Source organism: Oryza brachyantha, chromosome 4, assembly GCF_000231095.2.
Source record: "Oryza brachyantha chromosome 4, ObraRS2, whole genome shotgun sequence".
NCBI lineage: Eukaryota > Viridiplantae > Streptophyta > Magnoliopsida > Poales > Poaceae > Oryza > Oryza brachyantha.
In genome coordinates this window covers 18,688,805-18,708,963 of record NC_023166.2, presented here as the reverse complement: position 1 = coordinate 18,708,963, position 20,159 = coordinate 18,688,805, and the positions used below count along the sequence as shown (strand labels likewise).

Below are 20,159 nucleotides of genomic sequence, written 5' to 3'. Positions count from 1 at the left end.
AATATGACTGTGAGCATATGTATACTATTTAGAGTTTAATTTATTATTTTTGTCATGGCCTATAAAAATCATATTTAAACTTATATATTTATATAGTGATATATCTTATCTTAATCTATTATATAGCATATAATTGACGAGATAACATTCTCTCAAGGGATTAGACTACCTCCCCTAAACACTCTCCTCATTTTCTAATGAAACCTCGTTCTCTTCGCTCTGTCCAGCGCCAGCGGTGAAAGAAAGAATCACCAAATCCAAACCCTCTCCTCCCCTCTCCTCTCCTCTCCTCCTCCTCTCTCATCAGGTGAGTGGTGTTCGTGACCACGAGATGCCCATGCATCTTCTCCGCCACCTCCACCGACTGGTCTGAAGGCGAGGTGAGCTCTAGCTTATTCTTCTTGTTCTTGGGTTCTTCCTTCCGGTGAGGTATTTGGCCTAGTGTTTTTTTCCCTTTTTTTTCCCCCCATTTTCCATGTGGTTCTTGTCAGTTTGGACGCAGAACTCTGCCCCTTTTCAGGACTTTTATCGTTTAAAAACTTCAAACTTTAGGAGGAAGAACATTTTTAAGATTGAATGTTTGTCTATCGCTCTTATAATCGCCGCTCTCCGATTACCAGTTTTGCATTTGTTTCTACATATATTTACCACTGGCTGAAAGAGAAGCGTCTCCTAGTTTTGTGTCACTTTCGTCCATGTGGCGTGAAACAATGCATAAATACGTGGATTTTTGACACAGAATTGCTTAAAATATCTCACAAGATCTTTGTAAAAGGGGGGAAAACATTCTGTGCAAATCAAGCAGAATTTGGCGGCACGAAGACTCTCTCCAAAACAGCAACAAATAAAAAGGTTGCAATTTTACACACACACACGTACACAAAAAAAAAAAAACTAGCCTGAATGAAAATTCCAACTTTTTAACTAAGCCGAAATCATAGAAACTACCACCGAGCGAAAAATGGGAGCTGCAAATCCCAAATCCACCAAAAGTGCAAACTTTACGAACATTACCCGAACCAAAACTCATCCGAGCAGCCACAGCCAACGAGTTTGTATCAGACCAAAACGCAGATGAAGGAAGCGGAGCGAATCCGGCTAGGGCAGGAGCAGCAAGACCGCATGAGCAGATCGGCACCCGGAAATGTGGATCCTTCTGCTCTCGCTTCTTTTCTTCCCTATCCTGGCAACTGGTATGGGCAGAGGCAGACGCTGGACGGGCGGCCGCAGCCGGCGTTGCAGACGGCGGGACCGGGAGGAGTCTGGTCGCCGGCGGCTACGCCTCCTTCTTGTGCTGATGGGAAAGTGGTTACTTTTAAAGATGGCGAATAGTTACATTCCTCGAATCGTTTGCGCGGTTTGGATGATGGATTCCTGCTTTTCTCAACTCCATAGATTCAATAGGTAAAAGGGTATCGGTCATTCTGTGAAGGCCATTTCGACTTATGTGTTTACTCTTAGTGTTTCTTGCTCTGATCCATGCGTATTTACTGATGTTTATAAGGGAAGTGGGTGGTGATTCTTTACTGTGTAGTGTGTACATCAAACTGTATGCGTTAGACTAGTCAAATTGCCATGGTTTTCTGTTCCTAGTTGATCATTGTTTCATCAAGTGAACAAGCCTGATGTTAAATTGATGTTGCAGTTGCAGTGATTTTATTGATTCTTGAACTCAGGGAAGATCACAGCTGAGTGAGGTGTGCTAAGTGGAGGGTTTGACATGGGTTTCAGTCCACTGGAATGGTACTGCCAGCCGGTGAATGGCGGGGTGTGGTCACATGTTGTGGAGAATGCTTTTGGTGCATACACACCCTGTGGCACTGAAACCTTGGTGGTGTGCATCTCATACCTGGCACTCTTTGGTGTTTGCTTCTATCGGATATGGAGAACGACGAGGGATTACACGGTGGAGCGTTACAAATTATGCTCACCGTATTACAACTATCTGCTTGGGCTTCTTGTGGTGTACTGCATAGCTGAACCACTGTATCGGATCGCCACTGGTACCTCCATGATGAACTTGGATGGGCAGCCTAGTCTTGCTCCATTTGAGGTGATAACGTGTCCTAAGTATAATTGCTTCAGCAAGTAGAGTTATGCAAAATGCTTTTTTCAGAGTTTTACTTCCTACCAAATTCTTGCATCCCTTCCTTTTCAGTCACTTGAATTTCTGCCTCTACAGATCACCTCATTGACCATGGAGATTGCTGCTTGGTGTTGTATGCTTGTAATGATTGCACTGGAGACAAGAATTTACGTTTATGAGTTTAGATGGTACATCCGGTTTGTGGTCATTTACATCTTGGTTGGGGAAGCTACTTTGTTCAAACTTGTGCTATCAGTGAGGCAGTATTATAGTTCGAGGTATACTACACATGGAACATGCTTTATTCATGAAATCTATTGGATGGTGATAGAAACATCTGCCAACTTTAGATTTTGCACAGCTCTCCTGCACGTTCGGAAAATGATTTTTCAATGAGGACTAACTTCTGTATTTTGGTTATGCAGTTCGATATTTTACATATATTGCAGTGAGATAATATGCAAGGTATGTATCCTTGTTATCTAATAATCATACTTCAGTAAAATTTGTCGATTCCTGAACTTGTCTTCTCTGCAGCTCTTGTTTGGAATTCTCATGGTGGCCTATCTTCCTAGTTTGGATCCCTATCCAGGTTATAGTCCAGTCAGACATGATGCACTTGTTGATAATACTGACTATGAGCCTCTGCCTGGTGGGGAGCAGATTTGCCCTGAGAGACATGTTAACATATTTTCCGGTGAGTAAATATAATATGTTGTAGCACACTATGGCATATATCGCTAATGTTTTTTCTGTCCTCACAATTTCTCTAAATTTCAGGAAGCACTGATGCTTTTTTGTTGTATTGTCACTTTGCTAGGGATATTCTTTTCATGGATGACTCCTCTAATGCAACAAGGATATAAAAAGCCCATCACCAATAAGGATATTTGGAAATTAGACAGTTGGGATGAGACTGAAACACTGTACAGTCGGTATGTTCTGCAACCATTTTTACTGAAATGAGAAATACCTGCACATGCATCTTAACCTTAGAATCTTACCTCAGGTTCCAAAAATGCTGGAACAATGAACTTCAAAAACCAAAGCCTTGGCTTTTACGCGCTCTGCATGGTAGCCTTGGTAGAAGGTATATTTGTACACATGATAGCTACAATTTCCCCCCAAAAATGACCTTTATGGCACTCCCTTCTTGCTATTTTATTTTTGTTTATGTAGTGATTGGTTTCTTTCATTTTTAGGTTCTGGCTAGGAGGATTTTTTAAGGTAGGCAAATGTATCTGGACTTCTGTAAAGTTGTCCTTCGATTTGATTTACATTTTTGTCCCATTGCAAGCATTTTGTGTTACTCCTGGCAACTCATCGTTTTCCCTCCAAAAATTTGTAGATTGGCAATGATGCTTCTCAGTTTGTTGGTCCACTCATATTAAACCTCCTGTTGGAGGTATGCTTCTATTTTCATGGTATCTCAGAGTCAATGGCATGAAAGTTGCAGCTTTGTTGACGTTACAAGGTTTATTCTATTATATATTTTCACCATCAACAAGCTAGTGAAGTAATTTCAACACATTGGGTAATTGTGCTAACATATAAATATATTTATCCTTGTAAATTCTCCATCTTAATGAAATTTGGGTGATCTGTCTTCGATAATCCTGGCAAAAAAATAATAATCTTGATATTTATATGTGGAAGATTAGATTTAACTTTGCTCTCATTTAGTTGAGATGATAGTCTTAGCTGCTCTTCACCACTAAATATTGATGATTCTTTTGCAGTCTATGCAAAAAGGGGATCCATCTTGGAATGGGTACATATATGCTTTCTCAATCTTTGCTGGAGTGGTATGGATTGGTTTTTACATTTACATTTCTTCTTTGATTCAGTGTGTTTGAACTCCAAGCAACAATTATTCTGCTTGTGAGTCAAATCTGGACAGACATATGATCATTCACTTTTTGTTTACGATTCTCCAGTCACTGGGTGTTCTTTCTGAAGCACAATACTTTCAGAATGTCATGCGAACCGGTTTCAGGTTGAGATCTACATTGGTAGGTGTTGCATATTAGCATGGTCTATTACCTTTGGGTTGTTAGGCTATGATGTCAACAGGCAACCAGAGAACTGTTTGTTCCACTATTTTTTTTATTAAGCACCACTCTTTTTTCTCTCTTTTCCCATGGTCATATTGGGAACTGCATTTCCTTATTTATGTATCAGGGACATGTCTAATTGTCATATTCAGTTTAGACATTTATCTTTCTTATGAGTAGGGTGTTACCTTAGTCATCTCAGCTGCCATTCATTCTTGTTTAGTTGGTTACACGCTTATTCCGTGATCCTGTTGTCTCACAGGTCGCAGCTGTTTTCCGTAAATCTTTGCGACTAACTAATGATAGTCGAAAGAAGTTTGCTTCTGGGAGGATAACCAATTTGATTTCAACTGACACAGAATCTCTTCAGGTGTGATTTTGTGTTATACGCTTAATCAATTTTTTTTGAGGAAAATATTCTTAATCAATGTTACACAGTTCTTCGACATTATTATTTTTTAATTTTATTGGCAACATATAATTAGAAAAAGTGATGGTCAAATGTGAATATTGGAGTCCTTGTCAATGGCTGAAATGATAAGTAAATGAAAACCAGAGGAAATACTTGTTAGGAAAGAGCAATAAAGCAAGAAAAGTATTATGTGCATACCATGCATTCTGGACTTCTGCTTATTTATGTCTTATGTTGTACACCTAATTTGTACTTATTTTACTTTTGCAGCAAGTGTGCCAGCAACTTCATAGTCTATGGTCTGCTCCTTTCCGCATCGTTACTTCCTTGGTCCTTTTATATTCACAACTAGGCCCTGCAGCATTAGTCGGTGCACTCATGTTGGTTCTTTTGTTCCCAATTCAGGTACATTTCTCTTTAGGCATATTCAGTTAAGGACGCTCTTATGCACAGGCTTTGAACTGCCTATTTGGTCCTAACATGGTGCCAAATCTGAGGTTGATTCAATTGGTTGTGTTTTTAGTATATTGATTTTGAGGTTGTATTGTACTCCCTCCGTCCCATAATTTATATTAGATTTTCTCTTAGATTTGAGTCAAATCAATGCTTAAACCATTAGTACACAGCTAAGCAATAGCGCGTATGCTTTCCCTTTTGAAGCTTGTAATGCAAATTACCAGGGTACTTAGCAGTTGCAAAATATGCCGTTTGTTTCAATGATATATGCATTTTTAATTATGTTTGTCCTTTTAAGCAAACTTTTACTGCTCTCAACATTGATCTGACTGGCTGGCTGACCTTCTGTTTATTTATTTCACAAGACTGTTGTCATAAGCAGAATGCAAAAACTTACCAAGGAAGGGCTGCAAAGGACCGACAAAAGAATCAGTCTAATGAATGAAATATTAGCTGCAATGGATACAGTCAAGTATGCTTACATTAACTTGCGTCTTTACTAGCTGTAATACTGAAATTTTGTTTTAAGTTGTCTCAAACATTTTCTTGGTTAGATGTTATGCTTGGGAGCAAAGTTTTCAGTCAAAAGTGCAGTACATCCGTGATGATGAGCTTTCATGGTTCCGCAGTGCTCAATTGCTTGCTGCGGTATGTTCATTTTGTATTTTAACAAGGTGTTGTATATAGTTGTATTTCATTTTTATTCTGCTATATGTGTTATTTTCTTTGATCTGAATTCTCTGCATCGATCAATGAGAGTCAGAGTTGCACACTATAGCACGGACTGTATTGGTGCTCCCTGGTCCTATTGAGTGCGTTTACGATAGTGCAGTTATTTAAATTAAAATAGATATGAGAGAGTCGTTACATTTCTTAAAGTTGTCTAACTACCATTTGTCCTATTTTTTCTTGCCTACTGCAGCTGAATAGCTTCCTCCTCAACAGTATCCCGATCACTGTTACTGTGGTTTCTTTTGGCGTATACTCTCTACTGGGAGGTGACTTGACACCAGCAAAGGCGTTTACATCACTTTCACTATTTGCTGTGTTAAGGTTTCCACTTTTTATGCTGCCAAATCTGATAACTCAGGTGTGCAAAAATGCTATAACATATGCCTTCATGTTATGTTACCCACTTTCTATGCAAGTTGAGGAGAATATCATTTTCTTAGCATGTATGCTTTGATTGATCATTCTTGTACTATTTGATTTCCATTTGCCTCTGACAGAGAAAATTGGTAAACTGGTTTTACAATTTTGGTCACAGCCCAATAGTGGCTTGAGATGGTTTCGTGGTTTTCTTCTTCAACAGCTCTTTTGTTTGCCACTCATATTCACTTTACCGTTTCGTTTTTTTATTTAAATTCGACAGGTTGTTAATTGTAAGGTATCATTGAAACGTCTGGAAGATCTCCTCCTGGCTGAAGAGAGAATACTTCTGCCCAATCCACCTATTGATCCCGAGCTTCTGGCAATTTCTATTAAGAATGGATATTTTTCATGGGAATCACAGGTACATTAATGTTTCGGGTAGTTCTTTTTATTTACTTGGTATTGAAATATATTCTATGTGGACTCTTGTATCTCCAGCTTTTAACATTCATTGGGACTTTAACACATACATTATACTCTTGTTATGCTGTCTGGAGTACAGAAAATAAAAAATGGCAAATTAACAGTATTCATAGGCTAGCTTGCTCAGTAGTCAATTTATAGAAAGAAGATGTCTATAACTATATATGAGAAATGTCTCTGTTGATCATATTGAATTGGTGATTTGGTGGTAGGTTCAGGATATTGTTCTGGCCAGTTCTTGTTGGTTTCCATTTTCATCACATGATTTTGTTCGGTTGTTAGCACTGCCATGTTTCCTCTAATCGTTAGATGTTGCTTAAAAGCTAATTTCGCAAATATTGCCAGGCTGAGAGACCAACTTTATCAAATGTCAATCTGGATATACCTATTGGCAGTTTGGTTGCAATTGTAGGAAGCACTGGGGAAGGGAAGACTTCTCTTATTTCTGCAATGTTGGGTGAAATACCACCAGTGTCAGGATCGAATACTGCAGTGGTCCTTCGTGGATCAGTGGCTTATGTTCCTCAAGTTTCATGGATCTTCAATGCTACTGTGAGACATGATACTCCACCATTGTTGTTTTGCTAGATTAAACCCTTTATGTTTTCTATAGATATAATGTTGTTATCACTGCAGGTCCGGGACAACATATTGTTTGGCTCTCCCTTCCAACCTTCACTCTACGAGAAAGCAATAGATGTCACTTCATTAGGGCATGACCTTGACCTACTACCAGTAAGTTCTAACCATTTCAGTCTTTAGAGATCAGTTTGGAAATTTTTGACAGTATAGCTTTCATTTGATGAAGTGAACTTGCTGGGGAGTGTTTTTTTTTCCATTTGTCTTGTTGCAAATCTGAATCTGTTTCCTATGCCATACTATGTTGGTTTGCTGTGATTTATTTCTTGTACCTGCAAAATGACAAAACCCCCTAACTCCTTGTGCCTGTTGTCAGGGTGGTGACCTAACAGAGATCGGAGAAAGAGGAGTTAACATTAGTGGGGGTCAAAAACAAAGAGTCTCAATGGCAAGAGCTGTTTATTCTGATTCAGATGTCTACATATTTGATGATCCACTGAGTGCATTAGATGCCCATGTTGGTCGACAGGTGCATTCATTGCTACCACTTTGCTTTACGCTTTCTATATTACGACTCTGTACGTGATCAAAACTGCCACATTGGCAGTTGGTAATGTTGCCACTTTTGTGGATAGCAGCATTCTTTTGTCCACGTTCCTTTTCAAGAGATTACTTGTGCCTGCTTTGCCTCCTGGGACTCGCTATATGAGGTTATATGCCATTGTTTTGACATGTGTCAACCATGTGCCATTGGTTGCCATTCCTATGCATTTTTTTTCTTATGCCTGTTTACTGCAGACACGCACATCTTTCTGGTTGTGGTAGAGTAATTGCATCGATATTATATGGTAAACCATTATCATGGTCGATACTTAAATATGTTGTGTGATCAAACTAATGCTGTGGTCTGTGGATGTCTCTAAATATAATGGTTGAGGAGTTTGGTACAACTGATGGTATTTCAGTTCGACTAAATCTTATTACTGATGCCCTATCATCACCTGCTTATGCAGGTATTTGACAAATGTATCAAAGAAGGGCTCCGACACAAAACTCGTGTTCTTGTCACCAATCAGCTGCATTTTCTACCATATGTGGATAAAATACTGCTAATCCATGATGGTGTAATTAAAGAAGAAGGCACCTTTGACGAACTTAGCAACTCCGGGGAACTCTTTAAGAAGCTAATGGAAAATGCTGGAAAGATGGAGGAACAGACTGGAGAGAACCAGGATAAAAACGAAACACATGATGGCATAAAACATGCTGAAAGTAGGGACAGCGTAATAATTGATGGTGGTTCACAGAAGAGTCAGGATACTTCTAGCAAAACAAAACCAGGAAAATCTGTTCTTATTAAACAAGAAGAAAGAGAAACTGGAGTTATAAGTGCAAAGGTCCTTTCACGGTAAGATTATACTGGATCGTAGTGCGATAGTATATTTAATTTATGATGCAGATATAAGGAAGATACAGGATGTGGGGGATAAGGAGCCACTACTATAAAACATGCTTATAGATATGATGCCATGTAATATTTTCTTATGTACTTCCTCCGTCCACTTATAAGGTTTTCTAGGGGTTTTAGTGAAATTAAGATTGAGTTGAAATTACTTTGATGCCCTTGGAAGTTTACTTGATTCGGAAACATCACACCCAACGGTGCAGAAATAAATGTAGAGAATCTTGAGGTGTGGTTAGATTGGGAAAGTAGTACTCTAGAAAGGCTTATATTTGTGGACAGAGGGACTAAGGGAGTAATGCCTTAACATTTGCAGCTACAAAAATGCATTGGGAGGAACCTGGGTGGTGTCTGTTCTCTTCTTTTGCTACGCACTCACTGAAGTTCTTCGCATTTCAAGTAGCACATGGTTGAGTGTTTGGACAGATCAAGGTTCTGTGAAAACCCATGGCGTTGGTTACTACAATTTAATCTATGGCTTAATTTGTTTTGGGCAGGTACTTATACCGTTCTTCTTCTTTTCTTGATGGGTGTTTAAATTTGCTTGTCTGATGACATTCTGGATGAAAAAAAAACCACCATATTTATTGTTTAGGTTCTAGTCACTCTGACAAATTCTTATTGGCTGATCACATCAAGTCTTCGAGCAGCCAAGAGGTTGCATGATGCCATGCTCCGGTCTATATTAAGAGCTCCGATGGTATTCTTTCACACCAATCCACTTGGACGTATCATCAACAGATTTTCAAAGGATTTGGGTGACATTGACCGGAGTGTAGCTGTCTTTGTCAATATGTTTATGGCACAAATATCCCAGTTGCTCTCAACATTTGTCCTCATTGGCATTGTTAGCACTATGTCTCTTTGGGCTATCATGCCACTTCTGATTTTATTTTACGCAGCATACCTCTACTACCAGGTACTTCTTTAACAACCGATGTTTTCCTTTTCAAAAAATAATATTTTGGATTACTGTTAGTCTTACCTTCTTGAATCTTTTCTCAGGCTACATCTCGTGAGGTAAAGCGCCTGGATTCCATTACAAGGTCTCCTGTATATGCTCAATTTGCAGAGGCATTGAATGGTCTGTCTACAATCCGTGCTTACAAGGCCTATGACAGAATGGCAAACATCAACGGGAAATCAATGGACAACAACATCAGATTCACTCTTGTGAACATGAGTTCAAACAGGTGGCTAGCCATCCGCCTGGAAACATTGGGTGGCATCATGATATGGTTCACAGCAACATTTGCTGTGATGCAAAATCAGCGAGCAGAAAATCAGAAGGCTTTTGCCTCCACAATGGGTCTTCTTCTTACTTACACCCTCAATATCACCAATTTGCTCACTTCTGTTCTTCGTCTAGCTAGTCTTGCTGAAAACAGTTTAAATGCTGTTGAGCGGGTAGGAACATACATTGAGTTGCCTTCTGAGGCTCCTCCTGTCATTGAGGATAGCAGGCCACCTCCTGGTTGGCCATCATCTGGTGTAGTCAAGTTTGATGATGTCGTGCTTCGGTACCGACCAGAACTTCCTCCTGTTCTTCATGGCATATCTTTCATCATTAATGGCAGTGAAAAGGTAGGAATAGTTGGCAGAACAGGAGCTGGTAAATCTAGCATGCTGAATGCTCTGTTCCGTATTGTGGAACTGGAACGAGGGAGAATATTGATTGATGCTCGTGACATCTATAAGTTTGGGATTTGGGACCTACGGAAAGTTCTAGGCATAATACCACAGGCACCTGTCCTATTTTCAGGTTTTTTTCAATGAAAATACATGATAGATCTTCCCATTTGCTTTTATTACGTTATATATATAAATGTTTTTAACTGTTCTCCAGGTTCTGTTCGATTTAATCTGGATCCTTTTAATGAGCACAATGATGCGGATCTCTGGGAAGCGCTTGAAAGGGCTCATCTGAAAGATGTCATAAGTCGGAATGCTCTGGGACTAGATGCCGAGGTATGATACTTCTATCATAACTCATAAGTAGTGTTTTTTTACGGGGAATACACTTTATATTAGTTACCTTGTAGTTCTAAATGTGAACAATATGGAATATTTTAGTGGAACTCCATTTTGTTAACGCACACAGGTCGCTGAGGCTGGTGAAAATTTTAGCGTTGGACAGCGACAGCTCCTGAGTTTAGCTCGTGCATTGCTGCGGAGGGCAAAGATACTTGTTCTTGATGAGGCAACAGCAGCTGTTGATGTTCGAACTGATTCTCTTATACAGAAGACAATCAGGGAAGAATTCAAGAGTTGTACAATGCTCATAATTGCTCACCGCCTGAACACTGTCATTGACTGTGACAGGTTGCTTATTCTGAGTGCTGGGCAGGTACGCTATTGAAATAAACAGATCTTTCTTTCATTCTGGTCAATATTCTCCCTTGTTCATACCTAGTATCAGGAAGTACCAAGTTTCTATGCTAGAGAATATGGACCTCAAGGTATATTCTCAAGGTGGTAAAAGGCTGGTACAATAATAATTTCCTGATAATATTGTCATGCCGTGTGTTGATTATGGTAATTTTCAAAGTAACCACTGAAGGTTTGTTTCTCGTTTGTTTTGGATTCTCCATTTGGATGTTACTTTCCATACTTTTTTCTAGAGAAGGGTACTTTTTACCCGGCCTCTATATCTAACCGGATATACACGGGCAGGTCACTGCAACCACTAGGCTACATGTCCTTTGACTTACTTTCCTTACCTTCTGGAACCTGATTTCCACATTTTCCATCTGAATGAAAACTTGGCCATAGTGAGCTAGCCTTTACCTATACTATCATACTACCCTTTACAGTCTCTATACTGGAAAGTTTTTTTTTTCATATTTTATTAATCTTATAGATGAATTGTAAGAGCACATCATACACCCTGGAAATGCTCTGTTATATTTTTCTGTCACTCTGACAAATAGAGAACTAAACAAGTTCTGACTGCACTCTTATCACGCCCAACCATACACGGTTTGCTCTATTTTCTCAATGGTGTTATTGTTGGCACCTGAGACATGAACTATCTTTGTTTCAGGTTTTGGAATTTGACTCTCCTGGGAATCTTCTGTGCAACGAGCAGAGTGCTTTCTCCAAGATGGTTCAGAGTACAGGGCCTAGCAATGCAGAGTATTTGAAGGTGATTTTCTATTGTATCCATTTTGATGGTCTTGAAAATCGTTACTTCAGCAAAAAAAAGAAGGTGCATTAATAAATAACAATGAGTGTTGCCATTTACTTTGGACTATCACATGGCTGCATGCAATCCATGTTTTGCACTCAGTTGCTCAAGTCTTTGCAGTTCGCTTTCAGTTAAAATAATTGATATGTGTTCTGATTCAAACATTTTTATGACCGAATTGTCGACAGACTCGTATTTGGGGATGGAGAGGAGAGGCTGCGGAAGGAAGAACGCAAAATGCAAGATATCCAGAGAAATTGGGTAGCATCTAACCGATGGGCTGTTGCCGCGCAATTTGCTCTTGCGGCTAGCCTTGCCTCTTCACACAGTGACCTTCTTGCACTGGAGGCTGCTGAGGGAAACAGCATCCTCAAGAAAACAAAGGATGCAGTAATCACTCTGCAGAATGTCCTAGAAGGGCAGCACAACACCGAAATTGATGAAACACTCGCTCGGTTTGAGGTTCCACCTGATAGGTGGTGGTCATCACTTTACAAAGTCATCGAAGGTACATGCATCAGTTCATCTTAACGCATTTCTCTTGGGCAATGCTTCATTATTGTGTTCAATATAAGTTCACCACAGTGGTCCTAATGACATAGTACGTAGTCGATACATTAACGGAAACTGGCTACTGTTAGTCTGTCAGAGAAGTTTTGGTGAAACCAGTAGTTTTTTTTTTTTTTCCAAAACCGGGTCAGCTTTGATCAAATGCGTATATATTTCTTTCAGGTCTTGCCGTGATGAGCAGATTGGGTCGCAACCGCCTACAGCAACCTGGCTATAATTTTGAAAACAACAGTTCAATTGACTGGGATCAAATGTAGATCTGAATCTCTGGAGATCTGCATCAATGATCCGTGGAGTAGATTTGGAGGTGCAGCCTTATCCAGGTGTTAATTTCTAGAGACATGTAAGCTTTTTTCACCAGTATATTAACGTGCTTGTCATGAGTAGATTCATCATCCTGACTTCCTCCCTAAAGGTGAATAATAGGGGCGTTTTATTGGCAACAACATGGCAATTCTTGTTGTACTGTCGTACCGCAAGGACTTGATGATCTCTTGTGCAAAATCTCATTAGTTCTGTACCTGAAATTTTGATGTCCTCGTGCCAATGCAAGTCAGTCCTCAAAGATCTAGTGAAATGTAGTATTATTTACCTTCAATTTCTGGCCATCTTGCATTCATGTGGTGCTGTCTTTCAATCTGGATAATGTAAAACCTCTTCTCTCGACATTTCAACTTAGAACAACTTATACTTTTGACTGTTTACAAGAAGTCGTTTTGATTATATACTTATTATAAGCAAAATGACTTATCAACAACTAAAAAATAATTTATGGATAAAACTTTTATATATATGTCCTTACAAACTTCTAAGAAAAACATCAACATCAACTCTAAAATTAAGTTCTTAAATTTAAAATTTTGAAGGTAAAGTTCTTTTGGACCCTGACGACCCATGCAATAGCTTATGGTTTGCACTTGACATGGCAATATTCTTTTACCACGCCAGCCAGTGACTAGTGTGGCTAAAAGATTTGTTATAAGCTAAAATTTGAATTTTTAATCTTAAATTTGAAGTTATTTTTTAGTTGTTTTACCAAGTTAATTGAACAACTTTGGCTTTTAGATCGTCGTGTGAACATGTATATAAAAGTTTTATTAATAAATTATTTTTTGTTTATCTTTTCTTTTAAAATCCCAAAAGATGACCCCATGCCTAGATTTGAAAATAAGTTTCGTGAAGGTTTAATATTATAATTAAAAGGTTCAAAAAATTAAAATGTCCCCCCTCAACCAGCAGCATCCTGATTTTTTTTTATTACTCTTTAAAGGCGAGGGATCCATTTCTGCGAACCATAAGCTGTTGCTTCAGACACAAGCCTGCAAAAACTTCTCTCCCGAATCAGCTCTCTGTGAAGTCTGAAAAATCAATCATAAGGAGGAGGGCTCACTTGACACAGGATTGGGTGAAAAGTAAAAAAGAACAGAGCTGCTGCTTTTGTTTTATTGGACTGATCCATCCACAAATCGATCAAGTCGGGGAGGTATGACAGACGATGATTACAGACAATTTTAACACCGGGGCTTTCGGTTCCTCTACCACCTAATTAATCTACCATCTCAACCATGATTACAACCAATGTGCCACGCATGCCACAAAAACTGACATGAGAAAGAGAACTGAAGAACACCAACCGGACGCAAACCAAAACGAACACCATGTCCATGTGTACTGCTATGCATTTTTTTTTTCTGGGCTTCACCTGATTTTGATTCAGTCGAACAGCTCCCACTGCGTGGTCGCCGGAGCATCGAACGTCTCCCACTTGGTCGTCACGATCACGTTCTGCAACCGCGCGTTGGAGATCTTGAGAACGTCCAGCGTCTCCACGCATTTCTGAACCCTCTTCGCCTGCCAAAAAGCCGTCGAAAAAAAGACGGTATCATTTATCTGAATAAGTTTCAGGGCTTAGAATGCTTCCAAATATGAAAAGGAGAGCAGTATTTGGATCCAACTTAGGATGTAAGTAACTGTTTATGAGTAGTGTGGCACATCATCTCCAAAGAAAAAGTGGAAGACCTTTTCCTCTCTAATCTAATCTTGAGGTGGCATCAGGAAATCATCACTGATAATGATAAAAAGTCTTCTCCCTCTCTCTTTTTTTTTACTCTCCAACAAACAACACCCAGGTAACCTGCACTTTTGGTCTCGGTCTACTCTTGTTGTGACCTAACAAGAAATGAGCATTTTCATGCCAATCTACTAGTTTTTCTTTTCTTGTCATCTACTCCTCTTTGCACAACAACATATTGTCAGAAAGCACACAACTTTCCTCAAACATAGTACAGGGATCAGTTGCTTAAGGGTTCAGCTCACACTAAAGAGAAATCTAGATGCAAATAGCTGGCATCACCTAACATTTGCAGCAGGGTAAAGGTCTGTAGGTAGATTTTCTTTTCTGTGCTTTTCCTTTTTCCTTCTTTGTTGAAAAGGCAGGATGAACAATTCTTGTGTGCCTGGACCATGTGTTTTCCAGAAAGAAGCTAATGACCCTGTGACTATTTCGGGGGGCAAGTAGGACACTCACCCACCCATGATAGGTGACAGACAGCTACACCTCCTCATGAAAACTTGTACTGATTGTCATGCCACTGCTTGCTACTACAATGCTACTCAGGTAAACAACCGACAAACCCAAGAACACTCGCAAGGCGACATATCTCTCATTGATATCAATGCTAATGTACTGAAAAAACTAATTCTGTTCTTGATGGCTAATGGCCAAAGCTAGCCTCTCTGCAAATAGGAGATGTACAGTATAGGTGCTCACCTGAATGTTCTTCTGGGAAGATGAGTCCCCTTCAGCGTGTATGCTGTCCAGCTTCACCGCCAGCCGCATCAGCAGCTCGATCAGCGTCGTGATCTGCACCTCGGCAACTTTGCTCCCACGGTTGATCGACTTCTCGATGCTCCTGACCTGGGACATGAAAAAGGAAACATTTTTCTCGCCTAATCAGCATCAGGGTCATATCATACCATATCACTTCTACCAAAAGAGAGTCTGCAAGAAAAACTAAAGCCGAGTGAGCCATCTGCAACTCTGCTTTGGTACAGCCAATGATGGAAGTGCCCTGAGATGCAGGGGCACATCCTTGTCAGGGATTGAATTTCTGTCCCTGCTGGTATGGCTTGGTTATGCACATACTAAATGAACTCAGGGACCATGCAATGCATAGTACGCAGAAATTTCACCGCTGCTTCTTCATGGCCAAAATCAGACAGCCGTGCATGCAGTATCAATTTGGTCACCTAATTTCTTGGACGGATTACTCAATCGGCCATTCAATGCAGTGCACCATTCCCCTCCCCATACCTGCCTGTCTGAACCAGCACAGATTCAGACAATAACTACCCCAAAATCGATCAAGCTTCCATTTTTATATCCCAGATAAGCTCTGGATAAACTCATAGTTGGTGATTACTCCAATGCATTGACCATGTGAGAAACAAACAATCCCATCTCTTCCCATCCTACTATACCTACAGGGCAAAATTTAAATTTTCAACCTTAAATTTAGAATAGATTATAAAAGTTTTTTTATAAAAGTTTATATTTCGGCTTTTTAGATAACCAAGAACACACATATAAGTTTTATTCGCAAATTATTTTTATTTGTGCCAAACTATCACCCTCAGAGAAAGAAACGGAGTTATGTTTACCTGATCGGCGAGCTTGTCGACCTCCAGGGCGATGGCGCCAATGGCGCGGTTGGCGCTCTCGATCTTGGCGTTCTTCTGGCGCTCGATGTACCTCCGCTCGACGCTGGTCGGGTCCTCGGCGAGGACGAGCTTGGACTTGTTCTTGACGCCGCAGACGTCGAGGTAGTCGGAGTTGCTCCGCTCCTTGCCCTTGTACGTCAGCTTCTGGTCCGCCGGCAGCAGCCCGGTCCTCGCCGCCAGCAGCTTCTTCAGCTCGCCTGCAAACACGCCGGCCGTACAACCAAGAAAGGACAGCTGATTATTCTTCTGAAATTCTCTCAGATTCTTGGGAGATGGTGGATCATGGATTCATGGATGCTGCTATCACTACTGCCTACCAACATTTGGCTACGTACTCCACGCGTGTGATCAATGCACTGGGATTCTAGCTAGCTCTGTACTTTTTTGCCTGGCTGGTGATGTTTGATTGTGGTGAGGTTTTCTGTGACACTTGACTACTAGGGACCAGACCTCAATGGTCAAGTCTAATGTTGTCTATGTCCTGCTATAATTGTATCGATTGTTCGTCTTATTTAAAAAATTTATAAAAAAACAATCATATATAAAATATTATTTATGTTTTTATCATCTAATAACAATAAAAAGACCAATCATAATTTTTTTAATTAACTAATGACCAAACAAATCTATCATTTAAGAGATAGTCCTAATTTCACAACTTAGGTACAATGGTCTAGAGACCATAAAAACATAGTCTTTTTTTACTCTCAAGATATTTCTAACAATATCTCCTTTCTTTCAACACATCAACTTTATAATATTATAAACTTTATAATATTATAAGACATCATAACTAAAAACCACCAAAACCTAAAAAATACTCTACAGATCCATACTAAATCATGGGAAGTTACATGTGAAACAGTTACAGCTAAAAAACCGCAACCCGATATAAAACCGCGAGAGCAAGGAACGTGGTGCGCACGACGGCGACCCATAGCAATTCGCATCCACCTGCAGTAGACAAACAGTAGGCGCCGGAGACGAAGCACTTCCCACCACCGGGAGAGGTGTCGGTGCAACGGGACAAGCGATCCGAACGTGCCTCCAGGCTGCCCCTGGCCGTCCGATGTGGCCCGCGTGTACACGTGGACCCCATCCTGCGGCGCCAGAGATCCACCGTGTCGGGGAAAGGCAGCTTGCAGCAGCTCCGGCAAAGCGGAAGCAAAGCACAACACCTCGCACTGATCAGGTGATTAATTTTTTTGCTAATTTGCCTCGTAATCTCCCAGCTCGCCTGTACCTCCGTCGCATTGAACCGCCCAATGCCGGGATTTTCACGGAAGGAATCACAGTTCGACGGCTCGGCTGTCAGTAAATATTTTGTTTCTCTGTTTTTTTTACCCCATCCTTACGAGAATTTTATCTAAATTCATTTATATATCAATATATATGTGTTTAGATTTATTAATATACATATAAATTTAGAAAAGTCCGAAAAGTCGACAACAGAAAACAGAAAAGTAACTACACTGCTCCATAACACATAAAAGATTTTTCATGTTAACGCAGCAACTGTCACTTAAACTACTTGATAATTTTGTTTTTTTCGGAGGTACATTTCAGAAGGAAACGCAGCGAAATTTATATTTAAATTACGGGATTGGTAGCAGAAGACAGAATGATTCTGAAGCCGGGAATTTTGCGCTGCACGAAGCAAGAAATCTCAGCGCCTCACGGGCTCGTACGAAATTATTCCGTGGATTTTGTTTCTTTCCTTTTAAAAAAATAGAGAGAAAAAGAAAAGAAAGGGGATGTCTCACTGTCCTAATATCGCGGCGGCATTAATTCCTCCACGCGGCACGGCCGGAACTCATGGCGAATTTTAAATAGCTTTTGTATTTAAATTTGATGACTCGATTTATTTTAATAACTGTCTCGTAAGTACAAGCCACGATTGCCAGCACGGATTTTAAAGCTAACTAAGTGACTAAAGGTCAAATTTTGACCCAAAAAATATTTTTTTTCTCAAAACAAATTTATATCATCTGCTCCAACTTTGCTAGCTTTAAAAAGTTTTGAAAGTGCGGTTTGCATTTTTTCTCCACGTTAGCTTAACTTCCTGGTTTTAATTGCCCAACATGAGTGCAGGATAATCTAAAGAAATGAAAAAAAATCAAAAATTTCAGTTTCGTCTAGTCCATGAAGGAGAGAAAAGAACAGCATCATCAAGAACGAAAAAAAAAAGGAAAAGTTAATGCGTAATTAAGCACAGTTACTTAAGAGAAAGGCTAACCAAAGCTCACACTTTTAACCAAGGGGCAGAGAAGCGGGAGGAAGAAGAGAAGCAGAGGAGATAGAGAGCCAGGCAGCCCACTCACCGAACGAGGCAATGGAGGACACGGCCACCTCGTGCCGCGCGGCGCCGTACTTGACCCGCACCGTGATCTCCGGCGGCGGCGGCCTCGGCGGGATCCCTCCTCCACCACCTCCTGCGCCGGCGCCGGCGCCCTCCTCCCGCGCCTGCACGACCATCCCGCTCGGCCGCACCTCCCACCCGGCCCTCTCCTCCCCCGCCGCCGCCGCAGCCGCCTCCGACCACCCGCTGCTCGACCCGCCGTCCGAGCTCGACCGGTGCATCACCGCCGCCATGGACTCCCTCCCCTCCTTCCCCACTCAGCAGCAACAGCAAAGAAAAGTAGTGCGGGGTTTGGTGCAGTGCGCCGCGGCTGTGCGAGTGGCTGGAGGCTACACTGCACGCTCTCTCGCGCGCGCGCGGGAGGCGGTGGCGGCAGCAGCAGGAGGAGGAGGAGGAAGAGGGAAAGTGGGACGCTACGCGCTTCTTCTTCGATGGATCGATCTCTTCTTCTTCTTCGCCTTTTTCCCTCTCCTGTTTGCCGGTTTTATATGGAGGCGGGCACGGATGGATCCATCTCTCCTTCGCCTTTGGTTTGGTTGGTTTTTTTTTTTCTCTTTCTTTCTTTCTGGCGCGCGGATATGGCCGGCCGGCCGCCCCCGTGGCGCGAGAGAAAAGAAAACATGGTCGCGTTGCCGTGTCTACGTGAAGCCTCCTGGTTTTTTTTTTTTTTTGCCACGGCCGTAACGTATCACGATTCACGAGCTTTAGGGTAGGCTAGTTTTTTCCCTCTCGTTAGGAATGGTCATGCATCGGTCCACGGTTAATCTGCGATCAGTTCTAATTGAACTTAATTATTAATATTATAAGATACAATTTTACTTAACACTTGATATGTTATTTCGTTATCTAAGCTATTTAACAATAGATTTTATTAGAGGTCATCAGGACGTCTAAAGACTGATAGGTCTATTGTAGCTTTACTGTGTATTATACTATACTTTGCTCTGCCCATTATCTTACATAGGGAATAATGTTTCTGCAGCGTAAGTATATGTATATGTATATAGTAAAGAAACACCATGTAATGGTAATTGAAAACTATTTAGCATGTATGCATCTCAAAGAAAATTTGATAAGAAGGTATATACATGCATATGCATTTGTATTAGATATAGACTTTTATGATAGAGGACATATGTGCATATTTTGTACGTATCTATCTCAAAGTAAATTTGACGATGGGGTATATAAGTGCATTCATATGCATTTCAATTGGAAATAGACTTTCACATAGAGGACGTACATGCATATTTGTGAGGAAGGCTAATTAATAGCATTAAATTCATAAACTAGATAAATGGGTTTAAATTATTATTGGTTGTTTTTACCGATAAATTATGTTGGACAAGTTGTTATCACATAATATAAAAAATATGGTAAAAGGCTTGATAATTCTGCTGATCAAATTGACTTGTTGCGTGTGATTCAAGTTGGTGTGTCGTTATTCCCATGCAATATAATCGACTACATCATAGGTGATAGCTAATACTCCACGAATGACGACTTATTGTACCAAAAACCATTAAGATTCATTTTTGTCTCTTCATGCATGTTGACAACCAAGATATAGACAAGATCCATTTGCCAAACGTGATAATTTTTATAGAATCTTTCGAGCCGGGTTTAAGTCAATACATAGAGGTATCTATGTTTTTAACATGTGTTATGCGGTTAAAGCATGTTCAAGTCAATAGTATGA

General features: G+C 40.5%; 2 protein-coding genes across 3 annotated transcripts; one reads left to right on the top strand and one right to left on the bottom strand.

Moving 5' to 3' along the window:
• The first annotated feature begins 239 nt into the window (after positions 1 to 239).
• LOC102708330 (ABC transporter C family member 2-like) lies at positions 240 to 12,320 on the top strand. 2 transcript variants are annotated; one of them, XM_015836506.2, is made up of 28 exons: positions 240 to 380; positions 1,646 to 2,053; positions 2,183 to 2,364; positions 2,512 to 2,551; positions 2,624 to 2,783; positions 2,907 to 3,021; positions 3,096 to 3,176; positions 3,289 to 3,313; positions 3,435 to 3,491; positions 3,826 to 3,891; positions 4,024 to 4,098; positions 4,403 to 4,510; positions 4,823 to 4,957; positions 5,374 to 5,480; positions 5,563 to 5,656; positions 5,931 to 6,098; positions 6,381 to 6,521; positions 6,929 to 7,135; positions 7,220 to 7,318; positions 7,539 to 7,691; positions 8,176 to 8,570; positions 8,941 to 9,121; positions 9,220 to 9,543; positions 9,630 to 10,386; positions 10,471 to 10,592; positions 10,726 to 10,971; positions 11,668 to 11,769; positions 12,000 to 12,320. In XM_015836506.2, exons 2-28 carry the CDS (start codon positions 1,721 to 1,723, stop codon positions 12,081 to 12,083), a joined length of 4,557 nt encoding a protein of 1,518 aa, XP_015691992.1. In that variant the 5' UTR covers positions 240 to 380; positions 1,646 to 1,720; the 3' UTR covers positions 12,084 to 12,320. The 2 variants fall into 2 exon arrangements, with proteins under 2 accessions (XP_015691992.1, XP_040378965.1); XM_040523031.1 differs by lacking the exon at positions 240 to 380 and adding an exon at positions 778 to 1,404.
• Positions 12,321 to 13,787: 1,467 nt separating this feature from the next.
• LOC102719204 (BAG family molecular chaperone regulator 1-like) lies at positions 13,788 to 19,050 on the bottom strand. Its single transcript, XM_015836092.2, has 4 exons — positions 18,423 to 19,050; positions 16,042 to 16,298; positions 15,152 to 15,298; positions 13,788 to 14,232 (listed from the first exon to the last, which is right to left on the bottom strand). The coding sequence occupies exons 1-4, from the start codon at positions 18,691 to 18,693 to the stop codon at positions 14,095 to 14,097; spliced, it is 813 nt and encodes a 270-aa protein (XP_015691578.2). The 5' UTR covers positions 18,694 to 19,050; the 3' UTR covers positions 13,788 to 14,094.
• Positions 19,051 to 20,159: the final 1,109 nt, after the last annotated feature.